Raw genomic sequence first — 13,490 nt, 5'->3', positions numbered from 1 at the left:
TGGCCCTGCCCACCTCTACCAAGGGCTGCAAACCGCAGGCCCAGGCCGCCGCCACGGCCCGTCCTGGCCCAGTCCAGTCCACCCGCCCGCCCTGCTGGGTCTGCTCTGTCCTCCCCGCTCCCCCATGTCAGTCTGTCCAGGATCCCTGGCCTCTCGGGTCCGCCCCGTGTCCCTGCCCTGCCCGCCCCCATCACGCAGGGTGCTGGGTGCACGCACAGTCTCCCCGTGCTCATCTCCGCGCCCCCGCGCCCCCGGCCTCGCGGAGGCGTGGAAGGGCACCGCCCGGCTCCGCGCCTTCCCGGCGCGCCCATGTCGGCCTAGACGACCACACTGCTCCGCAGACGGGTCACCGAGGGTTGCAATGATGGAATAAGGGAGGCCCGGCCCCGGTGTGCGAGTTGCGCATCTGCAAGTGCAGCCGGAACAGCCTGAGGGGAGAAGAATCTAATACACACACACACAAGAATCTAATTCACACACACACACAAGAATCTAACTCACACACACACACACGAATCTAATTCACACACACACACGAATCTAATTCACACACACAAGAATCTAATTCACACACACACACAAGAATCTAATACACACACACAAGAATCTAATTCACACACAGACACAAGAATCTAACTCACACACACACACACGAATCTAATACACACACACACACAAGAATCTAATACACACACAAGAATCTAACACACACACAAGAATCTAATTCACACACACACACAAGAATCTAATTCACACACACAAAGAATCTAATTCACACACACACACAAGAATCTAACTCACACACACACACACGAATCTAATTCACACACACACACGAATCTAATTCACACACACACACAAGAATCTAATACACACACACAAGAATCTAATTCACACACACACACAAGAATCTAACACACACACAAGAATCTAATTCACACACACACACAAGAATCTAACTCACACACACACACGAATCTAATACACACACACACACAGGAATCTAACACACACACACACAAGAATCTAATTCACACACACACACAAGAATCTCACACACACACGAATCTAATTCACACACACACACGAATCTAATTCACACACACACAAGAAACTAATTCACACACACACACAAGAATCTAACTCACACACACACGAATCTAATTCACACACACACACGAATCTAATTCACACACACACACGAATCTAATTCACACACACACACAAGAATCTAATTCACACACACACAAGAAACTAATACACAGACACACAAGAATCTAATTCACACACACACACAAGAATCTAACACACACACACACAAGAATCTAATTCACACACAGACACAAGAATCTAACTCACACACACACGAATCTAATACACACACACACAAGAATCTAATTCACACACACACAAGAATCTAATTCACACACAGACACAAGAATCTAACACACACACACACAAGAATCTAATTCACACACAGACACAAGAATCTAACTCACACACACACGAATCTAATACACACACACACAAGAATCTAATTCACACACACACACACGAATCTAATTCACACACACACACGAATCTAATTCACACACACACACAAGAATCTAACACACACACACACAAGAATCTAATTCACACACACACACACGAATCTAATTCACACACACACGAATCTAATTCACACACACACGAATCTAATTCACACACACGCAAGAATCTAACACACACCCCCCCACCCCCGTCCCGCTTGGGCCCCCAGCGCGCGTTTTGGCGGGAGCCGCGCCCCTCTCCCGTGCGCAGGCGCGGGTGACCAGCTGCAGTCTGCGCAGGTGCAGGAGCGCGGCGGCGGCTCCGGGCTGCGCGTGCGCCGCGCGTGCGCCGGCCTGGGCCGCGGCGGTGGGCATGGCCGGCTGGGTGTTCTGCAATCGCTGCTTCCGGCCGCCGCAGCGCACGTCCTGCTTCAGCGTGACCAGCTGTGGCCACGTGTACTGCGACGTGTGCCTGGGCAAAGGTGAGGGCGGGCGCGCGGGGGCCCAGCGCCGGGGCGAGGACGCGCGGAAAGACGGGCCGCGCCCTCAGCGGGCCTCGGGCGGGTGTGGAGCGGGGCAGGAGGAAGCGGGGCCGGGGCGTGCGTGCCGGGAGGGAGCCGCTGCCTCGGGCCGGCTGGCGGCGTGGTCGCACGGGTATTCTGCTTCTTTCCGTAAAGCGTAAAGAGGAAAAGTGCGTGCGCGGGGAGCACGGCGAGTTCACCCGTGAAGCCCGCTCGCGCGCGCAGGCAGCAGCGCCCTGGGCGGTCACCGCTGTCCTGCCGTCCCTCGGGCGGCTCGCCGTGAGTGGTGGGAGCGCCCGGCGGCAGGACGGCCGCGCCGCACGAGCGCCTTCCGCGTCCGGGGAGGCCAGGGGCCCGCACTGGACGCCGAGGCTCTGGGGCGCCGTCCGGGGCAGGGCCTGGGGAGGCAGCCGGAGAACTGGGGAACGAGCACGTCGGCACCGATCGAAGGTGCTGGGGTGACGAGAGGGCCGAAGGCGGAGGGAGCCAGGGCAGGCTTTCTCTGCGAGGAGCATTTCTTCTTTTGCTTCTTTTTTTAAGATTTTATTTATTTATCTGAGACAGAGAGAATGAGAGAGAGAGAGCATGAGAGGGGGGAGGGTCAGAGGGAGAAGCAGACTCCCCGCCGAGCAGGGAGCCCGATGCGGGACTCGATCCCGGGACTCCAGGATCATGACCTGGGCCGAAGGCAGTCGCTTAACCGACTGAGCCACCCAGGCGCCCCTAGTTTTTATTTATTTAATTAATTAATTTATTTATTTATTTTTAAAGATTTTATTTATTTATTTCAGAGAGAGAGTGAGAGAGAGCACATGAGAGGGGGGAGGGTCAGAGGGAGAGGCAGACCCCCCGCCGAGCAGGGAGCCCGACGCGGGGCTCGATCCCGGGACTCCGCGATCACGACCCGAGCCGAAGGCAGTCGCTCAACCGACTGAGCCGCCCAGCCGCCCGGGAAGAGCATTTCTGAAGACGGTGAAGATAGGAGATGTGGGGGGAAAGAAAGCAGAGCTTGTGGACTTGGCGTCCCAGGGCAGAGTCAGAACCGGAACCTCCCACTGGAGGTAGTGGTGTGGGTGAGCTTCGGTGGGAACGATGCGGGCAGGTCTGTGTTCACAGTTTGGGGGGACGGGTTCATGGCCTTGGGCAGGCTGATTCCCACGGCTCTTTTTTTGAAGCCCGGTCCAGTAGCTCAAGGTCATTCCCCCAAAAAGCCACCGATGCTGGACACACAAAAAACAGTGAAGGGCTTGAGGGTGGAGCACTGACCACAGCTCCTTGGCTGTTTAGTGACTGTGACTCAGGGGTAAGCCCTCCTTAAGCTTTGGTATACGTCCTTCCAGGCTTTTTCCTACGGATGCAGATTTCTACAATAAAAATGGTACTGTGTGTATACCAGTTTTAGTTACCTGAGTTTATTAATAGGACATGGAGCTCTTTTCACGTTAAAGTAAGTCTATCATTCTTTTTTTTATTTTTATTTTTTTTAAAGATTTTGTTTATTTATTTGACAGAGAGAGAGAGATAGCAAGAGCAGGAACACAAGCAGGGGGAGTGGGAGAGGGAGAAGCAGGCTTCCCGCCGAGCAGGGAGCCCGACGCGGGGCTCGATCCCAGGACCCCGGGACCATGACCTGAGCCGAAGGCAGACGCTTAACGACTGAGCCACCCAGGCACCCCAGTCTATCATTCTTTTTAAGGCTGCATGATGTATCTTTTAGTTGCTGTACCATGATTTATTTAACTGATTCCCTACTAACAGCTCTGCGTGTTTTCTAATATTTTGCTGTTAAGCACCACTTGTTCCCTTACGTGGTTTTTTCCTTTGGGGTATCCAGATGGTGGGGCTGCTGCACTGGGGTATGTGCAGTAGCACTTAGGACCAGGCACCCCAGAAAGGTGGCTGCTCCCTGTCCCCAGCATGGATGGCCGGCATTTTCGTTTCATACGTTAGCGTCAGTCTGCGCTTTTGCCAACTACTCATTTGGGCCCTTTCACACCTTTTATTGGAGCGCTTATGTTTAATAGGTTTGTAAGCACTGTTTGTGAATGTCAGTTTGCCTACCCATCAGCTGCAGACGGATCCTCTCTTTGTCAAGTCTCTTCCTTCCCTGCCCTCAGTGCAACTCGCGGATTTTTAGGAGCCAGCTCTGTTCATCTTTGACTCCATGGCTTCTGGCGGTGGTCGTGCTCCGAGGGATCTTGTCCAGAATCCCCAGGAGAGACACAGAGGGCGGGAACATACTGCCGAGGGTGGGTGCTTTCAGAAGAGGGCCACTTGAACGTGTTTGTAGGGATGGAGGAAAGGGGCAACTCTGGAGGCTGTGGGAGGGAACCCCGTCTTTCTACACAAGGACCCCATCCCACGTGCTGTGGGGATGAGATGAGATGAGACAGAGGAAGAAAGCAGAGGGAGTTGAGTTGTTCTGTGGTAAGTGGAGGAGAGGCAGGAAGATTGAGGTAGGTCATGACTTTTTTCTTGGTAACTGATACGGGGGGCCTGTTTGAACACCCCCCATAGGGAATTGGCGGGATAACACCCAAGAAAAATGGAGGGTTGCCCAGCAGTGCTGCAGGTGGGCAGTGCTGGACTCAAGTCTGTGAATGCACTTCTCGGTTAAGTGATTGTTTCCCTGGTTCTTCGCTGCACTGGACCAGAAGAGGGGGAGACAGAGAGGCCGGGGCTTGGGCTGGGTGCGCTGCTTGGCAGGACGAGGGTTCAGTATTGCCTGGCCGGCTCTGGGCTCCAGGCTGGTTTGTGAGAAAGGGAAGCTCCGACGTGTGGGGATGGGGCAGAGGCCAGGATGAGAGGCCCTGCTGCCCCCACTGAAGGCATTTGCCAACGACACCCAGGTGCTCTGGTGCCGCGTGGGGGCAGGTGAGGAAATGCAAGGCTGCCCTTAGCAGCCAGCCACATGGAGGATGGCAGGAGTGGAGAAGAAGGTGGTGCAGTAGGTGGGCCTGAGCCAGAGACCCCGGAGAAGAGCAGGTGGGACGTTAGCCCTGTGTTCTCCGGCCAGGAGCTGCCTTATGGGCAGCCAAAGCTCAGCAAATACAAAGCACCTACCCAGTGAGCTGTCTCCTGTCTTGCAGAGGTGAGGCCAAGGGGGCTGAACAAAGCCTTTACTTCATCTCTTAGACGGGGTGCAAGGAGCTATTTTCATTTTGAATATTGGAAAAATTTTACTTAGGATATCACTACAAAATCTAATTGTAAGAAAATCTGAGATAGATTTAAGTTTGAGTATTGTTGATCTTCACAATCACTATTTTGGGGCATATTGACAAAACAGGAAAAATGGATTATTAGTTGAATAAATCTTTTCAACTCTGTCCACATGCACAGTCTTGTCATTCTCTGAACATGGAAAATGTAAGTGCTATAATCCTGTATTATATTGAAGAAATACTGTAATTTGAAGCCTGCACTTAACATTCAAAAGCTCTACTCACTATAATAAAGTTTGCTCTTCTTTTATAGGTGGCAAAGAAGAGTGCTTGATTTGCAAAGTCCCTTGTCGCACAGTTTTACTTTCAAAACATGTAAGTTGAAATATGTATTATTTGGATATTAATCAGTGTTTTTTTTTTTAATTCAAGATTCAGTTTTTAGTCATTTGGGGGGGGTCTGAAATTTTGTTTCATTTTGCTAGGTTAATTAGAAGATCTTACAAGATTTCTGAGTAAAGTATAATTAGGATTTGGTTTTGAATACCTCGTACAACTTTCTTTCTTAACCATAGATTGGCCCTATGTGTAGTTTGCTGTGCTGAGTTCTGGGAAATGAAGATGAGTTGAGTAGGTTTCTTCAGCACAATACAAGCTCCTTAAGAAGGAGATAGAGTCTGGATTTCCATGGGGGTCATATCTAATTAAGAGGGTTGGAGGAAAGGAAGTTTAAAGTGGGTTACTGTTGTAGTAGGCTTAAAACGCGGTCTTTTGTCCTCTCTGTGAAATAAGTCAGTGTCACCTACTTGCTTTAAATTTAGTTGCAAATAATTATTCTCTTTATACTTAGGTTCCAAGGTACGTATTTGATCTGATGTTTTAATCTATAACAATCATTTCTTGCTGATTACACATATAATACGAAGTCACGCAAGACTTAAACGATACAGAAAATCATAATGGAGAAAAATCTTGTTTCCCACAGATATCCACAAGCAGGGGTATAGTTATTGCTGTGTGTGTTACTGTGACTTATTTTTTTACAAAATGGTGTTTTCTCAGTTGACTTGGTATTTTGGGCACACCCACACTCTGAAAAGACTGCATAGCATTTCAGTGTTGTCCTGGGGGGAGGGTGGTTTTTCACTGTTTCAATTTTACAGTGAATATTTTTTTGCTATGTTTCTGCATATGTTTAAGAACATTTCTGTAGCATAAATTCCTAGGAGTGGAAAAATAAGGGCACAGATTTAAGTGTTTAAACTTAATAGAAAGCGCCTTATTTCCCTTAAGAAATGTGCCAGTTTAAACCCTTGGCCGTAGAGCCGGGTTCTGCTGGGTCACGCAGCTGGTCGGGCTTGCCTTTGAGGGAGGGGGCGCCCCTGGCCTTTCCCTGCCCTCCTGGGCCCTACTCTCCATTCATTTATTTTCTCTTTTCTTTTCTAGAAGTGTATTTAGAGAGATCTGTTTCCTTTTGTTTCCTGCTGTTGTACATCACTTCGAGCATTGTTTTTATCATTTCTAGATAGTCTTTAATCTCTCTTTTAACTTCCTTTTCGACTCAAGATTTATTCAGGAGGGGGGGTGCCTGGGTGGCTCAGTTGGTTAACCGTCTGCGTTCGGCTCAGGTCATGATCCCGGGGGGGGTCCTGGGATCGAGCGCCACGTGGGGCTCCCTGCTCAGTGGGGAGTCTGCTTCTCCCTCTCCCTCTGCCTCTCCACCTGCTTGTGCTCTCTCTTTCTCTCAAATGAATAAATAAAATCTTAAAAAAAAAATTATTCAAGAGAGTGCTCTTTAATTTCTAAGAGGTTAGATTTTATCTCCTCTATTATTTTTGTGGAAAATTTTTAGTTTTATGTCTCTGTGACCAGAGAATATGGACATGTGGTTACTTTTTTAATTGTCAAGATTTTCACTGTGGCTTAATACATAGTAATTGTTAATGTTCTACACGTGCTTGAAAAAGTATGTATTCTTCTGTTCTCTGTGCATGTGAGAGAGTCAAGTTGTTCACGGCACTGACGCTGTCCCGCACCCCTGCATTCTGTGGGCGCTTCTAGCCGTCTCTGCAGGACCCAGCTCCTCCGTTCTCCATAGGCCACGTGAACGCCCTCCGCCATTCTTCCTGCTTTCCCTCCTGCTTCCTGGAATCTCTTCTCACCTGCATCCAGAGGGATCTGCCAACGTGGGTCGTGTGTCCCAGCTTCCTGGGAGTAAAACCATATGCCCTCATGCCCGTGGCTCTGTGGCCTGGCCTCTGGTGGACACCTGGTCCCCTGGCCGGCGACTCTGCCCCACCACCGCTCCTGGGCCAGGCAGCTTCCACCTCCCCCCTCCCCCACAGCCTTTAGGTCTCTGCCTACGGCTCTGTATGACCACACCTTCCTTGGCCTGTAGCAGGAAGGACACTTGATACCATGGCACGGCGTACGTGTGTCTGCATGCACACGCATCTGTGTGTGTGCACATGTGGGAAGTAAGTTTCACCAAACAACTCCTGTCCTTGCTAAATGCAGCGCCCCTGGTGGTTTCTATTCCGACTGGGTTTTTTGCTGTTGTTAAAACCAAACAGCTTCTGGACTGCAGGACACGCGTCTGTGACCGAGGCTGCGCAGCCACACCAGCCACAGGTTTTGGAACATGCATCCTTCTCTCTTCCTGGCTGCCCTTTGCTTGGGAATGACCACAGCTGCTCCACACCCCGACCAGAGCTTAGATGCGCACTGGTCCCGGTGGAAGGCGGCGCACGGGAAGCTGTATAACGAGAATGAAGAAGGATGGAGGAGAGCAGTGTCGGCGAAGAATATGAAAATGACTGAACGGCACAATCAGGAATACAGCCAAGGGAAACACAGCTTCACGATGGCAATGAACGCCTTTGGTGACCTGACCAATGAAGAATTCAAGCAGGTGATGAATGGCCTTAAAGTCCAGACGCGCAAGAGGGGAACGTGTTCCAAGCACCTCCCTTTGCTGAGACCCCCTCCTCTGTGGACTGGAGAGAGAAAGGCTACATAATCCCTGTGAAGAATCAGGGTCTGTGTGGTTCTTGTTGGGCCTTTAGTGTAACGGGTGCCCTCAGAGGACACATGTTCCAGAAAACTGGCGAGCTCGCGTCAGAGTGAGCAGAACCTGGTGGGCTGCTCTCAGTCTCAAGGCAATGAGGGCTGCAGTGGTGGCCTGATGGATAACGCCTTCCGGTATGTGAAGGGCAGCGGAGGCCTGGACTCGGAGGAGTCCTATCCATACTGTGCACAGGACGGATCCTGCAAAAGAAGCCTGAACAGTCTGTCGCCAAGGATGCTGGCTTCACGGACATGCATCAGGATGAGGGGCCCCTTATGGTGGCGGTGGCAACTGTGGGGCCCGTCTCTGCTGCGACCGATGCAAGCCTGGATACCTTCCAGTTCTGCTGAGGGCATTTGTTACGATCCAAACTGCAGCAGTGAAGACCTGGATCGCGTATTCTGGTGGTTGGCTATGGCTCTCAAGGAGAAGAACCAGAGAGCAAAAAATACCGGATTGTCAGGAACAGCTGGGGCACGGACTGGGCATGCAGGGCTACATACTGATGGCCAAAGACCGGGACAACCACTGTGGAATCGCCACCTCAGCCAGTTTTCGCAGTGTGTGAGCTGAAGGTATAAAGAAGACTTTGGGGACAGAATATGCAGAAGAGGAATTTTACCTTACAACTGGTCATACTTTATTGTGTGGGATAAAGCACTTGAACCACTGGAGATCCAACTTGTGATCTGATTTTGTGACTTCTTTAATTGCTGCTTTGAATTGCTTTGTGTGATTGACCTGTCCAAGAACTTTTGAATTTTTATATCTTATATTGATGTATAAAGTTTCACCTTTTAAAATAAAACCGTTTCAAAGTAGAAAAAAAAAAACCAAACACACTGTGACGGGCTAAGCTGATCTCCTGGGACCTGCAGTACGAACGCGGCCCACACCTGCTCCTTTGCTTCACACACAGGGCACCACTTCTATTTCTTAATTTGTTTGTCATTGAAAAGGGCTGTCGCTGTTGCACACACAAAATAGTACGCCGCCTTATCTGTCAGGTGGTAGTGGTGAGGGGACAGTGCAGACTGAAGCTGGGGAGCCTGCGGGAACCTGGGAGGGAGGCAGGCGGGTCTGCAGGACAGAGCCTCTGGTGAAAGCAGAGAGCAGAGCAGAAGGATGTGTGGACAAGAAGGGGGTTGCACTTAGACTGCAGTTGGCTGGTTCTCCAGCAGAGATGGAGAGGGGATGGCTGCGGCAGAGGGCTGCAGTGGGGAGGCCCTGAGCCCCGGAGAAGCCAGTGGTGTCCGGGACCTGGAGGCCATGAGTGGTCAGGGCACTAATCCTCATGCCTACTTCACGTAGGGCCCTGGGGAACTGGGAGAGGAGGAAGAACCCCCCCAGTGGGCAGAACTGGGGACTGGAGCTCATTAGACCAGAGGCTCCTCTAGACAGCAGAGGCCTGTCTAATGAAGATGGCCCCAGGGCAGGAACCCCAGGACACCCACCCACAGGGTCTCTGTGACTGCTCTGTTCTCTTGTCTTCCCCTGACCTTTGAGGGATGGATTCACTTGTCTGCCCCAGGCCCCAGGTCAGAGGTTGCTCACGGTGGGGATGGGCCTAGTTCCTAGGATGCAGCCCAGATCAGGACCTGGAGGACAAGACCACGTGCCTGCTAGGACCTGGGTTTGGTATGAACTCAGAGATGGAGCATTTGGGGGGGTGGCTTTTCTGGGTAAGAGAAGAGAGGAATAGACACCAGCCACTGGAACAGCAGACTGGCCTGGCTGGGAGCTGTCCTTGGCCCTGCTGCCCTTCTTTCTGGGCCCCCAGCTAGATTCCCATCTCCCCACCTGCTTCCCGTGAGCAACGCCACTCCAAACCTGGCCCCCAAAACAATCTCCTGGAAAGCCCCCAACTCAGCCAAGTGGATGCTGGTGACCCAGCAGGGCAGAACTGCTAGGCCCTGAGTGGAAGACCATCCACCGAGTCCAGCCTTCTGCTAATGTGCGGGTGGGTAATTTCCCCTTAAGCCACTGAGATTGGGAGCTGTCTGTTGCACAATTAGCCTGAGTTAGCCTTTGCCTACCATATAACTTTTGGAATCAATTTCTTTCGTCAGTTTCCACACACAAAGTCTCTTGGCTATGCACTTCATCAATAATGTGGGTAAAATTGAAGTCTCTACAACCTGGACTCTCTAGTCCATAAGCGCGGTACACCTCCATTTACTTAGATGTGCTCCAGTTTCAGTAATGGTTTTCTGCACAGAGGCTGTGTGCATCACTGTTAGCTTCACCCTCGGGTATTGATTTGGGATGCTGCCATACTCATTTCTTAAAATGTCATCTCTTTAGTGCTTATTGCTGGTGTATAAAAATTGGTTGATTTTCTTAGCTTTTATCTGGTGACCATGCTAAATTCACTTAATGCTATTGGCTGATCTGGAGCTTTTTCTAGACTCTCTCTATGCACAACCATATCATCTCTAAATGTTTAATCTCCGTGTCATTCCTCCCTTTCTTTCTCTCTGCCTTCTTGTTCCTCATTACATGTCAGGCATCCTTTGTCTCTTTCTGATTTTAGAGTGGAGCTTCCAGTGGAGTATTCATGTGCACCTTGGGTTTCTTGCTAAGGTTTATCATGAGCCGTGTTGGATTCTATCAAGTGGTTTTTCTGTAAATATCAAGGTTATTATTTGACTTTTCTACTTTATTTTGTTGATGTAAATTGCAATTATTTTTAGAATTTTAAACCCACAGTACAATTTTTTTTAAAGATTTTATTTATTATTACTTTAGAGAGACAGAGTGTGTGCGTGCATGTGAGTGGGGGGGGAGGGCCAGGGGGAGAGAGAGAATCTCAAGCAGACTCCAAGAAGAGCGTGGAGCTCGATCTCATGACCCAGACATCATGACCTGAGCCAAAACCAAGAGTCGGACACTCAACCGACTGAGCTACTAGGTGCCCCTGAACCCACAGTAGAATTTTAAACACTGTAACTTGGTTGTGATGTGGTATAGTCTATATGGGCAGAGGGATTTGGGGGTTTTGCACCTCTGTTCGTGTGAGAACCGACCTGTAACTCTCTTTTCTTACAATGCCATTTTCAAGTTCTGGTGAATCAGGGTTTTGCTGACTTAATAAAAGGACTTGAAAATTCTTTCATTTTTCTCTTCTCTTGCAGATTTTTTTTTTTAAGATTGGGATCATTCAGAGAAGGTACATTAGAATCATGCCTGACATTATCTGATCCTAGAAGGCTTTTTGTGGGGAGGTTTTTAACTTGGGTTTTAATTTTTTAATTAGATATGGGAGTCTTCAGAGTTCCTAATTCTTGGGTCAGCTTAAGTGAGTGGTCTTTCACTAGGAGTTTGTGCACTTCATCTGAATTTTCATGTTTCTCATCGTCAGTGTGGCTGCAGTCATCTGTATTTTCAGTGTCTGTGAGATCCGTAGTGATGCCCCTTTGTCATTGTAATAATGGTTGTTGTGCCTTCTCTTTTTTCTTCAACAGTCTTGCCTGGTTTTATTGACTTTTTATCAGTGTTCTCAGAGAACTAGTGTTTCTCTTCACTTTACATTTGTTCTCAGCTGTGTTCTTATCATTTCCTTTCTTCTTTTTTCTTTGGATTTAGTCTGTTCTGTAAGATGGGTGCTTCTGTCCACTGCCAGCCTCTCCCTCCTGGCATTTATGCTGTGGGGTTAGGGCAGCCCTCTCTTTGCCCTTGCCTGCATTGTATGTGTTTGGCTATTTTACATTTTTATTGTCTTTCACTTCGAAATAATTTGAAATTTCTGCTCAGTTACTCCCATGACCTGTGTGTTTTCTGAAAGTATATTGACTTAGAAATATTTGGGGATTTTTAGTTATTTTTACTGACTTTTATTGAAGTCTAATACAGAAAAGTGCACAGATACAAGTCCATGGTTCCAGGAATTGTTTGTGACCTGAACATGTCCACCACTCAGACCAAGACAGGGTTCATTTCTGTGACCCCAGAGACCATGGCATGGCCTCGACCTTCTGAAGTCCAATATGCAGTAGATCTTCCTGCCGAAGCAAGGGTCTTTGTCCCACCTACCCTGTTCGTGGGTGGTTTCGTTCTGTCTGCACGGAGCCCCACAGGGCAGCTAGTGTGTGGTCACCATTCTGATCTGCGGTTACCCCACAGTCCCCTCCTCTCATGCTCCTCACTGGCTCCTGAAACCCCTGCTCCCACCGAGGAACCATTTCCTACCTAAAGGCAGTGCCTTCTGTTGATGTCAAATTTCTCTGGTTTTTGTCTGTCTGAAAAGGGCCTCTTTTTTTTTGCCTCTATTTTGAAGCATATTTTCACTGAGCTTAGAATTCTTTAATGGACATTAATGTTTTTTTGGTGCTTTGATCATATTCCTTCCTTGTTTGTCTGTCTCCTTCCACAGTGTGGCTGTGCTGTGTGTGATGATGGTTGTCTGTGGAGTTGTCCTGCTTGGCTTCACGGAGATTCCACAGCTTGTGCAGTGGGGGCCTTTGTTAGACGAGAACCCGTGTTTGCTCTGTGTCCACAGCCTCCGGTGCCACTGGGGCCTCTGCCACATGTAGAATGATTGAGTCCTCTCTCAGAAGGCAGTGGACCCTAACAGACCAGTGACAGTGTTTCCAGGTGCTTGCAGTTCTGGTCCATGGAGCTCTTCATCTAGTTTGGGGTCGTCTGTGTGTATGTGACATATCTCTGCAGACAGGCATGGTCCCCACTTGCTGAGCACCAGGCTCAGCCACGCTCTCGGGGGAACTCTGCATGGCCCTCGGGGAAGGCTCTCGTTTCTGCTGGCCTCACTGGGAGGACAGAGGCTCGGAGGCGTCAGGCCACGTGCCGGGGTGGCAGGTCTAGCTGGTGCAGAGCAGGGCTCACACGAACCTGGAGGCCCTGGGCCCTGTCTGTGGGCCGTGCCGCCCCGTGTGCAGTGGTCTGTCCAGACAGCATTTTGCGGGGACCCCCGCTGTCCTGACACCACGCCAGCCCCCTCGTATCCCAAAGCCAGACCTGCTCCTGGCCCCTCCACTGTTCCTGCCAGAAGGCCCTGGCCCTTCAAGGTACAATCCCCAATTTCTACCACTGACCTAATTTAGTTACACTGTTGTTTTAGTGGAGTTTGGGGTCACAGATGGCCCCCAAACCGCCATCCTGACCTTCATGACTTGCTTACAGTCCAGACCAAAGACCAGACCGGGGTCACCCAAGACTCTTCCTGCACCTTTTCAGTCTGGTGTGTGTC

The 13,490-nt window shown here is 49.9% G+C and overlaps 1 protein-coding gene and 1 pseudogene across 1 annotated transcript in view; both read left to right on the top strand.

Annotated features, from left to right (window-relative positions):
- The first annotated feature begins 1,855 nt into the window (after positions 1 to 1,855).
- The window catches only part of RNF212 (ring finger protein 212), a 38,426-nt gene continuing 26,791 nt past the window's right edge, over positions 1,856 to 13,490 (top strand). Inside the window, exons 1-2 of the mRNA XM_045881660.3 lie at positions 1,856 to 2,014; positions 5,531 to 5,592. Of these exons, the coding sequence (XP_045737616.1) occupies positions 1,906 to 2,014; positions 5,531 to 5,592 (171 nt within the window). The 5' untranslated portion in view covers positions 1,856 to 1,905. The remainder of the gene's footprint in view (positions 2,015 to 5,530; positions 5,593 to 13,490) is intronic.
- Positions 5,531 to 9,121, top strand: LOC123848786 (procathepsin L-like; annotated as a pseudogene).

This window comes from Mirounga angustirostris, unplaced genomic scaffold (genome assembly GCF_029215605.1).
Source record: "Mirounga angustirostris isolate CCGP_5_RB_7025 unplaced genomic scaffold, mMirAng1.0.hap1 SCAF_2, whole genome shotgun sequence".
NCBI classification, from domain to species: domain Eukaryota; kingdom Metazoa; phylum Chordata; class Mammalia; order Carnivora; family Phocidae; genus Mirounga; species Mirounga angustirostris.
The sequence above is the reverse complement of the archived record's forward strand: the minus strand, read 5'-3'. Positions and strand labels throughout refer to the sequence as shown.